The 16,463-nt window shown below is 43.5% G+C and overlaps 1 protein-coding gene across 12 annotated transcripts in view; it reads right to left on the bottom strand.

Annotated features, from left to right (window-relative positions):
• DOCK10 (dedicator of cytokinesis 10) overlaps nucleotides 1-16,463 on the bottom strand; it is a 151,967-nt gene that overhangs the window by 123,270 nt on the left and 12,234 nt on the right. For 3 of the 12 annotated variants that reach the window (XM_048063016.2, XM_067002480.1, XM_067002478.1), the window contains exon 1: nucleotides 5,155-5,856. The exons of 5 other annotated variants lie outside the window; for them this stretch is intronic. In XM_048063016.2, coding sequence (XP_047918973.2) covers nucleotides 5,155-5,319 — 165 coding nt within the window. In that variant the 5' untranslated portion in view covers nucleotides 5,320-5,856. Of the gene's footprint in view, nucleotides 1-5,154; nucleotides 5,859-16,463 lie in introns of those variants that run through there. 4 more of the 12 variants (XM_048063029.2, XM_067002481.1, XM_067002479.1 and 1 more) reach the window with 3 other exon arrangements.

Genomic DNA, 16,463 nt, shown 5'->3' with positions numbered 1-16,463 from the left:
ATGCTGAGCCCCACCAATCTCCACCGGTGCAGATCCTCTGAAGGGAAAAGTTCATTGCTAGGGACTTTCCAGCAGGCCTATAGAGCATCAGACACAAGAAAGAAGTCTCAAAGACCACAGCAGCAGTTGCAAAAATGGCTTTTTGAAGTAGAATTGCATTTTGTGCATCACTTTACATTTTTCCTCTCTTTGCATTTGAACATTATTCATTTACTCAAATACAGACCTGTGTCTGTTCCTATTGAGGTCAAGTGCCAATGTGGATGTTGATTAAAGACAAATATATATTTTAAATAACAATAAACTTATTTTACATTGAAGCTTCTCACTTGAGCTGAGAGATGTGAATGAGTATTTCTTTTGAACTTTCCAGCCCTGGATAATCTGTCTTTTCACAGACACTCCCCTCCTCTAAGACATGGCTCCTCTTTACAGAGTTAAACCTAACACTGCCCTCCACATCCACTGCCAGCCCTCCCCATTTGGAGACACTCTGCAACATGCCCCTACCCATAAAACCAGTAAGTCATGAGTGGGAGGTCTCAAAATGATTCCTAGAAACGCCATCTACTGATGGTACTGAGTGTGCGTGTGGTGCAAATTGCAGTTAGGTAAATGCATGCAGAGGAGAAACAAAGTATGGAACTATTTAAACCAGAAAGGAAGTTAATGCACATTGAGCAACAAAGCTTAAGGAACAAGTCTGGAGGTATATTTAAGTATTAGATGAGAGGTTTGTCAGGAAAATATCTTAAAGCCATACTTTTATCTTTCCTACTGCTAGACCACAAGACTAAGCCACCATTTAGAAAGTGACACAAGAAGCAGCTCTGATAGTGCCCCAGCTCTGCCTGTACACGAGAGCAGAGAAGCTAACCTGTGTCTGTGTAACAGGGAAGGTTCTTATACTTCCTGCGTAACTGGAACGAAGAGAGAAAACCTCTGCAAGTTGTCTCTTTTCAGAGATGACAAATTAAATAGAGAGGGTAGTAGCATCACCTCGCTGTTGCTGAGCTCAAGGTAACATGTCACTTTGAGTTATGACATTTTGTTCAAAACGTGAAACATTTTACCATGTGTTCCTGTAGCTGGGTACCAAGGGAGGGGGAAAATCGTACCCTCAAGTATCATGCTTTGCTCTTATCTTCCACACGAATCTCAGCTGCCAAAGTTCATAATAAATCATGTGAAAAGAAAACAATCAGTGACCTAGTAGATAAAGCTCAACTTCTGTTCCAGTCACCAGCTCCAAATGCAAAGTGTCATCTAAGTGTTAGCACTCCCTCTCCAAACAGTTCTGCATAACCCCAAGAACTAAATTTTATTTCTTCAGGTATCTTCCCCTTCCTTCCCCCCCCCAAAAACAAAAACAAAAAACAGCATGTAGTCATTTGCATATACTCTGCACAGGTTTTTAATATCTCAAACCTAACTACCTCATGGACTTTTTTTTTTTTGATAAATAACAAATAACAAGATGGTCTATTCGCTGCAAATATTCAACTTCTACATCTAGCTAATGGCTGCTGAATACTTATATTGCTTGTTTCTGATAGCTCCCAGGATTCTGTCCAGAAGATGACACATTGACAGATGTTTTCCAGTTCTGTCTTTTTTACGTCTCTCCACTGTTCTGTGGATCCAGTCAGAGTACTAATCTGCCTTACCCAAGGATAAATACCAGTTTTCTAAACCAGCAAACTGGAAAAGCAAAAAAAAATAATCAGTGAACAAAGACATCAGTCCTCGTTTTCAGTAAGGATGCTGGACATGCCTGCTGCAACACCTACAGTTTTCATACAGTGCTTATGAGGCGGTTGATAAGCGATAGCTGCAAGCTGTACTGGGACCTTCTCCCTTTTCCAGCCCCCAGCTCCTTGGAGGGCTGCCTTGCTGGGCCTGACTCTGCAGGGAGGTGTGTTTTGGGGGGCTTACCGCTCCTCCCGGCTGCGGGACTGGCAGAGCCACAGGCGAGCACAGCACGCTCAGAAGTGAAGGGCACAAACAGCCTTAATTCATATGGCACGGGATAAGCAACTAGAAGTGTAAAAAAGGATGTTGCTTTTTTTTTTTTTTTTAAACCATACCTACAGGCCAGATATTTTCATGTCAGAACTGCAAACTGACTTCCTCTAACGCCTTTTTTTTTTTTCTCCATTTGTAATGTTTGCAAACATGAACATTAAAGGCACAATTCCTAGGACAACCTACACAGATGTTCCGTTTCAGAGTTAATAAAGGAAGATGGGGCACGTCTGTAGTGCCATACACTTACTGCAAGTATTTTAGTATAGGCAGCCTCAGGATTGCTTTCCACGTCAAGGCAACATTTAAATTTTACTTTTCTCTCCCAGGGCAAACAAACTCGTGAGAACACGCAGCAGAGCTGGGGACTTAAAAAATCCATTCATAAAGGAGGCCCAGTTTATCTTCCAGGGTCGACACTAAATCCTAACAGTCCCAGTAGGAAGCACGCCCCCGGGGGCACTGCAGCTCCAAGGAGGCAGACAGACCAAGCGCCAGCTCGGCAGCTGACAGGAGCCCACCCGCAGCAGGCCCCAGCAGTGGAGCCCGGCACATCAGGATGCTTCAGGTCTTCTGCGCCCTGGGACTTCTTGGCCTCTCTTCTTTGGGCACCCCAATCACCCCCAGCCCTCAGACCTGTGGGCTCAGTGGTCTAGTTGGGATCAGCTTAGCTCCTGGCATCTGCACAACGTGAATAATGATGTTTTGACCTAAACACTCTTCTACTTGTCTACATAACTGTCTCCACTGTATTATCCAGACATAAACTTCAATGATCTACAACAGACCAAGGGAAAAAAAAATGGTTAGGACTGTAACACGCGCTTTATTAAGATGCAGTAGCCTCCAGTCCTCTTTATCATGCTGCTTATTCAAGTAACACGCGAATTTTAGTGGAACTAGGACCATCGATTCCTGTCACGAAAGTGCTCTGAAGCAGCGCTTCCTTCTGAACTCACCAGTTCTCCCCATCACTGGTATGCCTCCCTGCAAAGCTCAATGAGGATTTATTTTAGATAGTTATGCAATTAACTGCTTCTAGCCTGTCTATAAACAAAAATCATAGTGGTAACACCCATCCAGAACTGCAAGGAAAGATGCAAGAGGGACGACCATTTTTCCAAGCTGCCCAGCAGCTTCCCCCTGCAGCACCTGCCGTGCCGAAGCCAGCCCTGTGGCAGGGCCAGGCTGCTCTCCCTCCGCTTCTCCAAGGAGCTGGGGCAGACAGGGATCCCACGGATCTCCTGGGAAAGGGCAGCTCCGACAGGATAAGCGCCAGTGCATTAACTGCTGCTGTCCTGTTCCTTCGTGGAGTTACTACCACAGGCAGAGGTGCTTGAGACCAAAGCTCACTCCCCGCAGCAGGTGACAGACGGACGCCTGGCTGTGCTCAGCGCCTCTGGGCATCCCCCTCTGGGCATCTCTGCAGGGCTGCCGAAAGCTTCCACAGCTCCTGGTAAAGCCTCACTTCTCAGAGCCCCACTCGCAGGATTTGCCAGCAGAGAACCACAACCCAGGCTACCACTAGCTCGTGTTTGGGTACGGGGAGCACGGTGCGCTGTTTGCTGCCACTTTGCCCAAGCCCACCCTTTTGTAGCGAGGGATGAGGCAAGTTGCACAGATGATTCATATTCTGACATGCTGCAATTTCTTCCAGATCTTTCTCAAGTCATTTCGCTTGAAACTACTACTGGGAGGGAGACAACTGTTTGTTTAAATGCTGTTGAAGTAGTTTATTTAACCATTAGACGTGGAAAAAAAGTTTGTTTTACATATACTGGATTTTAAAGCAAAAGATGCTTAAACATCAGCTTTGCAATGATGAAATCCACGCTCTCCGTCCTTGTGACCAGTAGCTACAACCCCTGCACTGGATAATACCCTCAGCTGATAATTAAAGCACAGCTTGGATTGGATCCTAGCTACTATAGTTGCCATGACTGCAACACACGCCTCTGTGGGCAGTAATGCTCTATTCAAACCGCTGCCAGACCTCATGACAGCTACTAAATTCTCCAATGTTACCATCACCCACTTATGTTTAAGTTACTGCTCTGTATTACAGCCAGGTGTCAGGGGATGTGCTTTGGACCTGATCATAGCATCCTTCACAGAGAGGAGAAAGAAATAACAAAAATATTTTCCATCACTCAAACGCTATACCTGATCACTCTGACAAACTGGCAAAAATACTATCTGCAGTGTCTTGGTAATACATATATATATATATATATATATATGTGTGTGTGTGTGTGTGTATATATATATATTTTTTTTTTACCAAGTAAGAGCCACACAGTATTAAATCGCTGCCATCTCAGACCTGAGCTGCTTCAAGATGGTTCAAGACGGTGAAGTTCATTCTGCGTGGATCAGCAAGGAAGAGCAATAACTAGGTGGTCAGCACATTCTCCATGCTGAAGCAATGATTTGTAATGAAAACAACCTCGTCACTTATTCCTCATAAAGCTATACTGCTTATTATATTCCAAGCACAAAATAAAAATAAATCAGTTTTAATTCAGAGAGAAAATGACTCTCGGAGACAGAGGCTTTCGAGCCCCCCCCTCTGTTACAGAACTGAGGAAACTCACTAAGCCGGGAAGTGGTGAGCTGCAAACATCTTGCTGCTGCAAACAGTTTGCAGCAAAGACATATGGGAGCTGATCTGCAAACAACTCGATATAAATTCCAGCTGCATCCTGGGTGAAAGTAAAGGGGTTTCGTCTATCTTTCAGGTTTGTTTTTGTTTTTATGATGAACAGACTTAGTAAACATTTTGTAAGCTGTCTGCTGTTTGGAATTCCAAGTCTGAAGTAAAACACGACTGCACTACAGGCTCCAAAGCTGCTCGTCTCACAGATAGTAACAAAACCCATCAGTAAATTAAACAAACAGAACAGTTACTTGAGCCTACGAGTAGCTCGCAGCTTTAGCAAGAGATTAAAGTAACATTTCAGCCGTGTTTTCTCAAACACAGAGACAGCAAATCCACCAGGAGAATAATCTATAGTTGCAAATAGCCTGTCAAACGCTCTCCCTCCGATTACATAGTCAAAGAAAATAAATGGCATAGCATCTGTAATAATAATTCTGACAACTCTCTCTGCTGATTAAAGTATACTGTACCATTATGATGAGAGTCCTGGGTCTGCTCATTTCATCATCGCTATCCAGTGGCAGGATTTCATGTGACAACTCCTCTCGTCGCCGTCGTCTACAAATATGTGGACAGTTCCTCTGTACCACAGAACGAAAGGCTTGAAGCAGAACAATGCTGGCAGCACAACCCATATCTGCATCCTGAAGCCTACAAAATAACTTCTATGTTTATGCTATGTTTGAAAAACAGTGGCTCCTTGTCCCTGAAAACAGCCTACAGTGCAGCTGCAGCCAGCTCACTCTCCAATCGCTTCCTTGAGCTCTGATCATCTGATCACAACCGAATAGCTTGGATGCAGATAGAGGAAAGATTTGATCCACTGAAACTGAAGCACACGCAGTATTATGATCCTTTGCTCTCTCCCCCTCTCCCTCTGCTTCCGAATTCACACGAGAAAGTGTGCTCCCTCTCTTGTACAATAAGCCTCCTCCTCTGATTCCAGCTTCACGGAACTGAAAAGTATGAAAATTCCGAGTCCAAGCAGACCAGCTGCTCCTTACACACACAACCATCAACAACTGGCAGGATCAGTTTACATACCTTTTAAAAAAGTCATGTGCAGCAAAATAACAGCAAACATCTGGAAAGTTATTAGTTCTCATTAGCAGCATTGCTGTTTTTAAAATACTTCGCTTAGGGGTTTTTTGATGCTAAAAAATGTTAAAAAATGTTAAAGCTCACTGAGGGATTTGGGTTGTAATCTTTTCACTTCTTGCAATTTTCTGAAGCACAGCAAGCTCATTTGAGTTTTAAATGTAGCTAGTGGAAAAAAAAAATCTGGACTGCTTCATCCAGCTCATGTTAAAATAGCCGTGGCTCTATGAGAACCAGCAGTGTTCAGTTCTGAAATGCCTTTCAATAGCGCAGTTGTTGCGTGTTCCCACACATGCATTTGTTCTGCAGAGTAAGACATTTTTACGTCTACATAGGAGGCTTGTGTTGAGAGGGGTCTCTGCTAACAGGGTCTCACACTGAACGAGACACTGGTGACTTTCCAAGAACGGTAAGGGGAAAGCATTTTAGTGTTTTACCCATCAGGATGCAGGCAGCTGCAGGCAGGCAGTGGGAACAAGTAGCCGCTCTGGCTCCTGCTGGACAAGCCATGCAAGCAGCACTCAGAGGTGCTCGGAAATCACACGGCTGACCTGGAAACCCAGCACGGGCTAATGGTGCATAGCGTAAGGTAAGAGCACTCGAGAGGAAGTTAACACTAAAAATATATACAGAAAATGGGTTTCTTCTACACATCGGGAAGACTAAATTTCCAATACAGCTTCCAGAGAAGCTGCTTTTAAGCTAATATGTATAACTTTATTATATGTGCATCCAAAAACATATTTACCTTTCATCAGAAGGCTTTGATTCCTAACGAAAGCCACGAGAGCTTTGTCATCAATTTCCTTGCAACCTTATAATGCAAGTTAATGTAATCTCTGTAAATAACACTCCTCCTTACAACCTCAGGCAGGAACTGCACTGAAAGCATTCCATGGAAATGTTTTCTTCTGGGTTTGATTAGAGTTTAATTGCTTAGCACTCTGGCAAAGGACACAATTTTAATTAAAGCATTCGCCAGGAAAACTAAATACGTCCTTTAAAAGCAGTAAGCCCATTGCTGTTATTTCTTGCCCTGCTTTACAGCAGCTTGCTTTGAGTGCATTCAGAAAGGGCGAGGAGCAGCAGTAGGCATGGCACAACCCCACGCACAGCTCTGCCAATGCACCTACTGGCTCGGCCACCCGCACGGCTCCGACTTCACGTGCTGAAACGCTGTGTGCGCCCATAGGCGGCCTGCCCTACAGAGGAGGCTGCATATCACGCTTATTAGTTTGACTTTTCTAATGCGATTACAAGAGCACAGTGGCACAGCTGTGTGATTTCTGCACCGAATCCGCAATCCTGCCTGCTGCTGTTATTGTTTATATTTTCATCAGTCCCCTGCCTGCTCCAGAACTGAGGCTGATACCTTGGCCACACAGAAGATGCACTTGGCAGCTGGCAGAGCTGAATTCCTACTCTAATTCCAGCAACATCAATACGGGCTTGGGTGACTTCCTGCATAATGTCTGTTGCTGGCTGTTATGGCAACTGTTCTGCTACCTTGGGGCTGCTAGCACATCTTGTGTGTGCCTGCACGACATCTTCTGCTCACCAGGGTTCAGCTGGCAGGGATTTTTTATGAATTTTGGTTTCCAGCACTCACACACACACACGCACACGGAATAGCACCCTAGGGCTTGACCCAAAGCTTTGCTTCACTCCCAGTGAAGAATCTCATTCATTTCAGTGGTCTTTGGATCAAACTGTTCCCTGCCAGCAGTCCAAGTGACTTCATTACAATTATTTGGGGATTAAGATATTATTAGATACAAGTAGGAATGACATAATCTTGGCATAGCATCTCTTACCAAAGAAAAATGAGACTTAATCCAAAACCAAGTAAACTACGCAAGCCAAAAGCAGCTAAAACTGGCCTTTCAGGCCATGAGCAAAATTCAAGAACTGCAAAAACTTAGCTAATGCACACAGGGAATCAAAAAAAAGAAAAAAACACCAATCTGTTAAGAAACAAAGAACCTAAAAACCAAACATTTCTTTTTTAAGGAAATCTCACAAAGCATGGAAGGGAAATTTCCCAGCCCAATAAAAATGCCTGGACATCCCATGCAACACACACACCATCAAATTTTATTTTTGTAAATGGAGGGGTATGCTCATCAGCATACGTCATGCTCATGCAGCAACTATTAACAGCATTAGTTACTCTTACAGTGAAACATCAAGCACCGTTTTGTGTTAATTAGGACTTTAATCCAGAAGCTGAATTCACTGAAACCCTTTGGGAAGCAAAATCCTCCTTTGTGCAAGCAGGGCCTTAATTCCCCGTTTTGAAGACTTTGGCAACAAGGCTGGGCTCAGGAATATCCCCATTCAAATCCACCCGCTGCCATTCGCACTCCATTCTTCACCACCAGTCATTTCAGCTGTGCTCAAGTAGCCGTGTAACACCAGCATGACAGTTTACAGAACAGGCTGGGAAGCAGACCACTAGAGGAATCCTGATTTAAAAAAGAAATAACTGAAACACGGAGAGGCAAGAGAGTTATTTTAAACCAGATGATTTCAGTGACCCAGTCCTTGGCAGCTCCAAGGGCTGGGTCTGTGCAGCAGCAAAGCTGTGCAACAGCAGAAGTGGGTCACACTTGCCATGTCTTGTAAAGTCTGTGGTAAGAAAGCAGAGGTCAAGGGCATCTGGATTCTTGAGCTAGTAGCTATCCATCATCCAGGCTCAGCTTCCACATGAAAGAGATGCCAGCTCTACAAACGGGCAGCCAAGGGCTGAAGAGGTAAACTGACTCTGACAGGAGGTCTGCAGCAAAGTGTAAACTCTTTGTCTTCCAAGCACTGGCTTAAGTCTCTTCTGAAAATATTCCTGCACTTCTGTTTCTGCAGACTGCAACACTTTCTAAAGATACTACCAAATAGTTTCATGCGCTCCTCTTTCAAAACCCTTTAGCACATAATTTTAAAAGTTTGTTTCCTTCCCACAAGCCTTCTTTATTTCATTAATTTTTCTCTTTGTGTACTTTGAACACGTCATCAAATTTAAGGCCATTTTAAAGCATGAATTTTTCTCCTGGGAAGAAGTATTTAATTTTTTCCAAGTCTACCTTACATGAGTTACTATTGCATCTACCACCTCCTGGTACAGATTGCAAATGGCTCCCAACAACACACAGGCAATGCGGTGACAGCTGTCACAACTCCACGCAGAGACCCCCAGTTAGAGCAGAACTGCTGGAAAGGTCCAGCAGTAGCAGGCAAACATTTCAAGCAAGTTACAACAGCAAAATTACATTCTCCATCTTGATGCATACAAAGATCAACGAAATTTTGGTGAGCTACTGTCATCTCTCAGCATGATATAATTTATCACTCACATCACCCTCCCAAAACAAAAGGAGCTGACAGACATTATCTTCCTAGCAAAGGGAATTTTCTTCAGACACATCAAAGGTCCATGTCTCCAGAATTTGTTTTCTTAAAGGCATTGCAAGGAAAACATAGCGAAAATATGCACGCAAGTTTGAAAGTCCCTCTTCATGCTTGGATACTTCAGAACAACCAGTGGAATCCTAACAAGCTCATGAGCAATCAGCATCAGGACTTGGGTCAGATATACGAAATACTCCAAGAGGCTGTCTTTACAGCAGTCTGCTTGATGAAATAAACTAGTTGTTAACACATCTCTCATGCTTCATGCCTGAGGAATGATAGGAACTGAAGCCTTTCAGTGAGCTTCATCTAACAACTGGGTCCCTAAAGCAAGCAGCGGGACATGGTGGATACCATGCTGCCAAATAACCTCTTGGCAGTGTTGCCAACACCTTTGTCCCTGTCCCCTGTCAGGTTGCATGTGGAAGATGGGGGACTATGTGGATCCCTCCTCAAGAGCTGCCCTATCCTCTCCTCCAGCATGGTTATGTCCCAAAGTTTTCATATCCGGACGAGCAGAGAGGCAGTGCAGTGCTAGGCTGAACTACTGCTACCATACGTTTTGAGGGGAAAAAAAAAAGCTTTGAAGTGCATAAGGGGATCACTCATTTATTTCAGAGAAAGCGTATGCACTCATGGATGCTGAAAGCTATGACTAGCCTCAGAGCCTTCTAACACACCTTCCAGCTGAGGGCTTACAGTCATTTAAAAACATTCATGCGTTGTATTTCAAGATGTTGCTTCAAAACAGTCAAACACCAGAAAAAATGAGGTCCCATACATGGCAGACCAGGCCCAAGGGTCTTGCCAAAGATGACTCAGAGTTAGAAGGACACGAAAGGCTTTTACATTTCTTTATTTTCCACCAGCTACTCCTTAGTGAGCTGGGAAAGAAGCATTTACTTCACTAACTGCTCAGCACAGTTTCCGAATGACAGAAGACTTCGGCATGTATTTCCTTCTGGAGGTATCCTTGACTGACGCAAACAATTCTTAATTAACAGCACTAAGTACAGCCAGCACAAACTCCCCATTTAGCAGTATGTGGTTGTGACTACACGAGAGGCTTAACTCATTCAGCCACCTCGTTTCTCAGGGTCTTGCCCCACAGCATTGCAGGACGTTCAGGGTAGCACCCTCCTGGCACTGCCACGAAAACCACCGCCGCCACCCGGCTCCAGAGCGAGCAGGGCTGCAGAAAGCGGGCGTATGGCACCCTCTAGGGAGTAGCACATGAAAGACAAACGCACCAACAGGCACAGCTCTCCTGGCAGGATAACGCAAACAGCACGTTAATTAAATGACTATTTATAAAACCTTGCCTTTACATGAAGAAAAACGTAACTGCACTACACAAGCCGTTTAATGGAGTTAGGTGTGCTTCACCACAACTAGAAGGCAGCCCAGAAGAAGGGCTGCAGGATGATGATGGCTGTATGTAACCCTTCTAAACACACGTGGTTCACATTGATCAATAATCAGGCCTTTAAGCACAGAGAATTGGCTGCCTCCAGGCTATCTATGCAGTGTGCTGCTGGACATGGCGCAGCCAGGCCGGGCAGGCCGTGAGGAGCCCGTCACAGCGCCGAGCAGGCCCAACATGACGGCAGCGGCACCCGTGAGACTGAGCCGTGAAGCCTGCGCCTACAACTCGCTTGTTTTCTGACTCTACACGCTAAAAGCAGAAGCCATCACATGCGGGCATGGGGAAAAAAAAAGTCTGGTAACCACAGGAAGAGATTGCCCGTGACTGCTTGAGCTAATGCTGCCCCCTCTTCTAAACAGTGCTTTCCTTTCAACTCTTTCACGTTACGTCTGGTGAAAAGTACTACGCAGAAGTTGTGCAGAGTACTCTGAGTTACTAACACACTGCACATGACCAAAATACAGAGCTTTTCACCTGACAGATCCCTCAGCAAGGTTAGTAATAACGTAAATGTACTGCAGCCATTTAACAGATAAGGAAACAGACAATGTGATAAAAAGACTGAAGTAAGGATTTCCAGCAGGCTCGTGACAGAAACTGGGCTAGAACCCAGAACAGAACGTGACATACACATATAACTTGCATGCAAATAATTGCCACGTTCTTATTTCCAACTCAAGTGAAGCCTCCCAATGATTCACAAGTCATTTCTCACTTTGATGGGTAATTTATTACTATCGCAGCCTCAGTGATGGGATTTCTCTCAGATACTTTTCTTAGATTAAGTAAAATGGGAGAACTGTAATCCACAGGCAGTGATTGAAATCTCTATTTCAATGCACTTCAGTGGCTTTTGGATCTAACACTACATATTTTATAGACTGGCAAAGAGCATTGTTGTGGTTTCCTTAAATAAGTACCAGGAAATAAAAATGCTTAACTTTTTTTTTTTCTTTTTAAGCATTTGCTTTATAAGAACTTTTATTATCCCATAAAACTGGTAGACTATTATTTGGAGCTACCAACATTCATCCATTGTCTGACGCAGCACCAAAAAAACCCCATGTGTTAAGAGAAACTCTGGAAAGAATTTTCACCAGAAGTAGCAACTAAGGCTGGGCTAATGCTTTAGGAAGCAAATATTGTACAAATAAGCCATAGCAGAAAAACAGCCAGGAGGAGATGCACCGGACTGAAGTTGTGACAAGGGAAATTGCAGTTAAATACAATAAAGACATTTCCCCACGAGGGCGGTCAAACACCGGAGCAGGGCACTGCAGAGCCTGTGGGCTCTCCATCCTCGCAGAGCCTCAACATCTGACTTGCTAAGGGCCTCAGCAACCTGGTTTAGTTGGACTTGCTGTGAGCACAGAGCTGGACTGGACAACCTCCAGAAGTTTCTTCCAAGCTACATTATTCCATGACTGTGTCAGAGCATGGCTTATTCAGCCTAGCAAAACAGAGCCCAGATTTGTGCCCTGTGAGGGAGAGCACTAAACACAACCAAAGCGGAAGAGCTGCTCAAGCCAAAGCCTAAACACAAAGGCAGGAACAAGTGGCTATAAACGGACCATTTAGGCCATACAATTTCACTTTGCAGAAGGCTCTGTTTCCAACTAACATAGCAAGGAGCAAAAGAGGCTTCCAATCACACTTCTTTCAACTCAAAGTCAGCTGTATAATCCTTGCTTATTATTTCAAGGCAATTTCACTTTGAGACAGTCTCCCATATGCAAAGAGTTCAGCCAGGAGCAAGGAAACAAAATGGACAATATCATTCAATTTTCAAGCATAAGCTTCCACAGCTGGAAAATGAGGCACAAAATATGGATGTAGGAAACGCAAAGCAAAATTTGTACATACAGGGGCTAACAAAACCTGAATTGTCTCAGGTGCTGATGTCCCATCGCCCCACTCACCCAAACAGAGCGGCTGCAGATGTATCCTTTTGTCTGATAGGAAAGATCCCACAGGAAGAATACATATTATTTCCACAATAATGTGGCTTTGGATCTTTTTTTTCCCTTATCAGTGCCAAAAATCCAATGGCAGTTTTTTCCAAAAGGAAGAAATTAAGAACCGTGAATCTGGAATTTTTACAAGATGTAAACATTACGGAAAGGATTTTTTTTTTTTTTTAAATGCTGCTCAAAAAGCCCCAAACTTGATGGGTCCAGGCAGAGCAATCCAAGCAGCTTTCTCCCTTTTCTTTATGCCACGCGTGTTCCAGCCCTGGCACTTGTAAGACTAAACTGCATGGGGAAAATCATGGATTTCTACACGGAAAAACATGTACATAGAGTCGTGTTGGCATAAAACATTGGCCTCCACTAGACAAATCATTTTATAGAGGTGGGAGCTGCCTGTATGTTTGTAAACAAAATAACAAAAATGCACCCTGCACTTTTCCAAGTGATCTTATAGAATCCTATAACGGTTTGGGTGTGAAGGGACGTTAAAGTCCACTGAGTCCCAACCCCCTGCCAAGGGCAGGGATACATCCCACCAGTCCAAGCTACTCAAATCCCATCCAGCTTGGCCTTGGGCACCTCCAGGGATGGGGCATCCACAGCTTCTCTGGGCAGCCTGGGACAGGGCCTCACTGCTTTCATGGTGAAGACTCTTGCTTTACTTTTTCACAGCACAAGAATGTGCTCACAATATCAAACTGACAACAGCTATTTTAGCATCTAATGAGCTACGTTGTGGTGTTCTGTACCCTGGACAGCTTTCCTGTGCAACATGTGTTTTTCATTTCACATCTCCTATCAGGCTTTCACTCCCTTTTACTTGAACTCCAGAAGAGAATAAAATCATACAAAAACCAAAACTAATGAACCTGTGCTGCTGGTACGAATTAACATTCACATCCACAAGGCTCTTTATTCAACTAAATACAAAATTAGCAAAACCAACCCAACTGTAAGTTGTTTGGTCTATATTTGTTAAGCTGTAACACAGTCTCTACAAACATATGTCTTCTGGTTGGTATTTCAGGCAAAAAAAAATCTTTAGAAGAATAATATTTTGATTAGTAACATGTGTGTTTTGAAAGATTAATACTGAACTCCAAAGGAGATTAAAATATGAGCAGAAACTAGAAGCTAAATACACATATGTGCAAAGAGCTTTCATTCTCACCGAATGAAATGTCTGGTCACAAGTCATTTGTTTTTATTATTCATCATACCTGCCATTAGTATTCTTTATTAACTGATATTCACAAAAAATTCCTGTCCTTGTAGAAACATTTCAGAGCATTACTAAAAAAGAAAAAAGATTTAGCATATAACAGGAGTGATGCCACTCTGTATTTTGTTTTGACACATCTCAAACGAACTTCCAAGGCATCCTAATAATCTTAGGTAGTGCCCAAATGTTGACCTCTTCTCTATTTAGTCTTCCAGGACTTCTCCACCCAAGTAGAAAATAAAGAACAAAACAGCCAGACAGTGCTTTTCAAGAAGTCTTAATTATTTATGCTTGCAAATGCATTGATTTATTTTAGGGAAGCAATCAGTTCTCTAATTGCGCTGAACATGCAATTACATTTTAAAATAGATGACCAGCTTCCTGGACCACCCTCTCATTCTGCTGGCAGCTGGGCATTCTTAAGGGACTCCAGTTGAGAAAGCACAACTGCATAAGTAAATAATTTAGATGTTACAGGCTACATGCTGGAACTTTAACCCTATTTTTTTCCCTCTTTTTTTTTTTTTTTTAAGGAAGTAAAACACTCTTGGTGGCTATGCTGCCAAAGCTTTCACTAGAACCTCTGACATCCAAGTGAATAAATGAAAATACCAGATTTCCTTCAAACATGCTCCTTTTTTTAGACTCTGGAAATTTCAGACCCCACTTCCTCTTAAAATTGTGGCAGAAATTAAGATGCAGAGATAGCATTCATTTCTGCCAAAATTTACTCCGACATATAATTAGTGCTCCAATTAGATTCTAGTCAGACATTAATGATCATTTATTACTTTATATGTAACATGACAATGAGTTTGTGGTAACAGACTTGCAGCCAACACAACAGCTCTCACCTTGCTGTCATTCATGCTTTTGTCAAGCAGTTCACTAAGGTAAGAACAGTTACATCTAAATAAGGGGATGTACACACAACTGAACGCACTCTGCCGAGCATAAGGTCAGGCCTGGCTACAATTACTCAGTCTTTCTCTTGATGTAGTGACGCTGAATTCAACCAGATTGCTCTTTACAAAGATCAGCTGGCAGCTGACTGAGGGCAGGCGCTGGGTGGAAGCAGAAGCCGCAGCGTGTCAAGTGATGTGCTGGGGCACAGCATCCCCCACCCAGCAAGGGCTTATCAGCGGATCTCACCCTCCAAGGCAGCACCTCCTGGCTTTCAAATCTCACAGATCAACCTCTGATCTGAGGGGAAAACAACACAGAAGCTCAAGTACCATCCGTAAAGGACTGCTAGGCCCTGAGGGAAGGCAGTGCCCTAACCAAGTGAAGGCAGTGCCCTAACCAAGTGAAGGCATCCTGCCAACCCAGCGCTTGCACCTCTGCGAGACACAAGAATCAGGTGTGGTGAGAGGATAAGGCTTACGATAAAGAGATTCGCCTCTGTCTTGCTGTTGCTGCTACCCCTGGGTTGGGGATAGCACTTGCTTGGCATTTCAAGAGACCAAGGTACCAATCACCTTACGAAAGTAATGATGAAGGGGGGTCCGTCACCTTATTCCACACGTAGATGTATGTATCTCTTCTGTGGGACACACGTCATCCAGTCACATTACAACTAGTATTTGTCTTAGGAGAGCAGAGAAACCCAACATCTGCCTATGAGAAACAAGTGCTGGAAGGTCTAACCTGATCCAGAAGAGCACCAGTGTGAGCCCATACTTTACAGGCAAACTGATTCCACTTCCCAGCTCAACCATGCAGATAGAAGTCTACATATTTGAGTTGGAAAGATGCTCCAGTGGGACCAAAAAACTAATGGAAAATTCCGTATTTTTCTTAAACCAAAACCACTCAATCTATTTAAAGCAACAGAAGATATTTAAATCTGGCTGTTGTTGGCATTGTCTTTTATTATTTTCATTGTTATAGCCATACCACTGTAGCAGCAAACACCGATGCCCCAGCAGGGTTAGTATTTGTGAGAAAGTCAACAGAACATCAAACAGAACAGGAAATAGTGAATGTTTCCTGCCAAGCTGTCTAAAAACAGTCATACTGTCAGCACTTACACTTCACTAGTTTTCATTTCTGTTATCTTACAGACAAAAAAAGTCTGTTAAGCTGAGCCCGTGATAGTACCAGCTAGGAAGTATTATTCCTCTCCAGTCATGGTTCACTTTGTTATTTTTGCACCCTCAAGACTGAAAATATTTCAAAAAAGTCCTTGTTAGTTAATGACAGCAGGACTTGTTTGGCATATTGGCTACAGGGAAAAAAACCTGAAGCTCTGACACAGACAAAAAGAACCTGCCCATCACCATTTTGCCACCTTCTTTTTGCCCTATAAATGCTAGCTGCAGTTAATTAAATGAAGCAGTAAGCTGCCTATTACTTCCATGTAGTTTTCTTCAAGAACAGAAAATATCTTCATAAATGAGAACGAGAGGAGAACGGTATGCCAACGTATCAGGCTTTCAGTAGTATAGGCACCAATCTCAGTGCGATTCCCCACAAAGCCCATTATTAAAAAAATATAAATAAATAAAAAATTTTGGTGACAGTTCTTTGGTTATTTTCCTCTCTTAGGAAGAGGCACACACTCCAAACCATACCAAATATCCCTCACCCCCTCCAAAGAGCAGCAAAGAACCACAGGCAAACACTCAGATGCCCAGGCAGGTCCAGATACTGGTGAGCGGA

The sequence above is a fragment of the Anser cygnoides genome, chromosome 9, assembly GCF_040182565.1.
Source record: "Anser cygnoides isolate HZ-2024a breed goose chromosome 9, Taihu_goose_T2T_genome, whole genome shotgun sequence".
NCBI classification, from domain to species: Eukaryota; Metazoa; Chordata; class Aves; order Anseriformes; family Anatidae; genus Anser; species Anser cygnoides.
The sequence above is the reverse complement of the archived record's forward strand: the minus strand, read 5'-3'. Positions and strand labels throughout refer to the sequence as shown.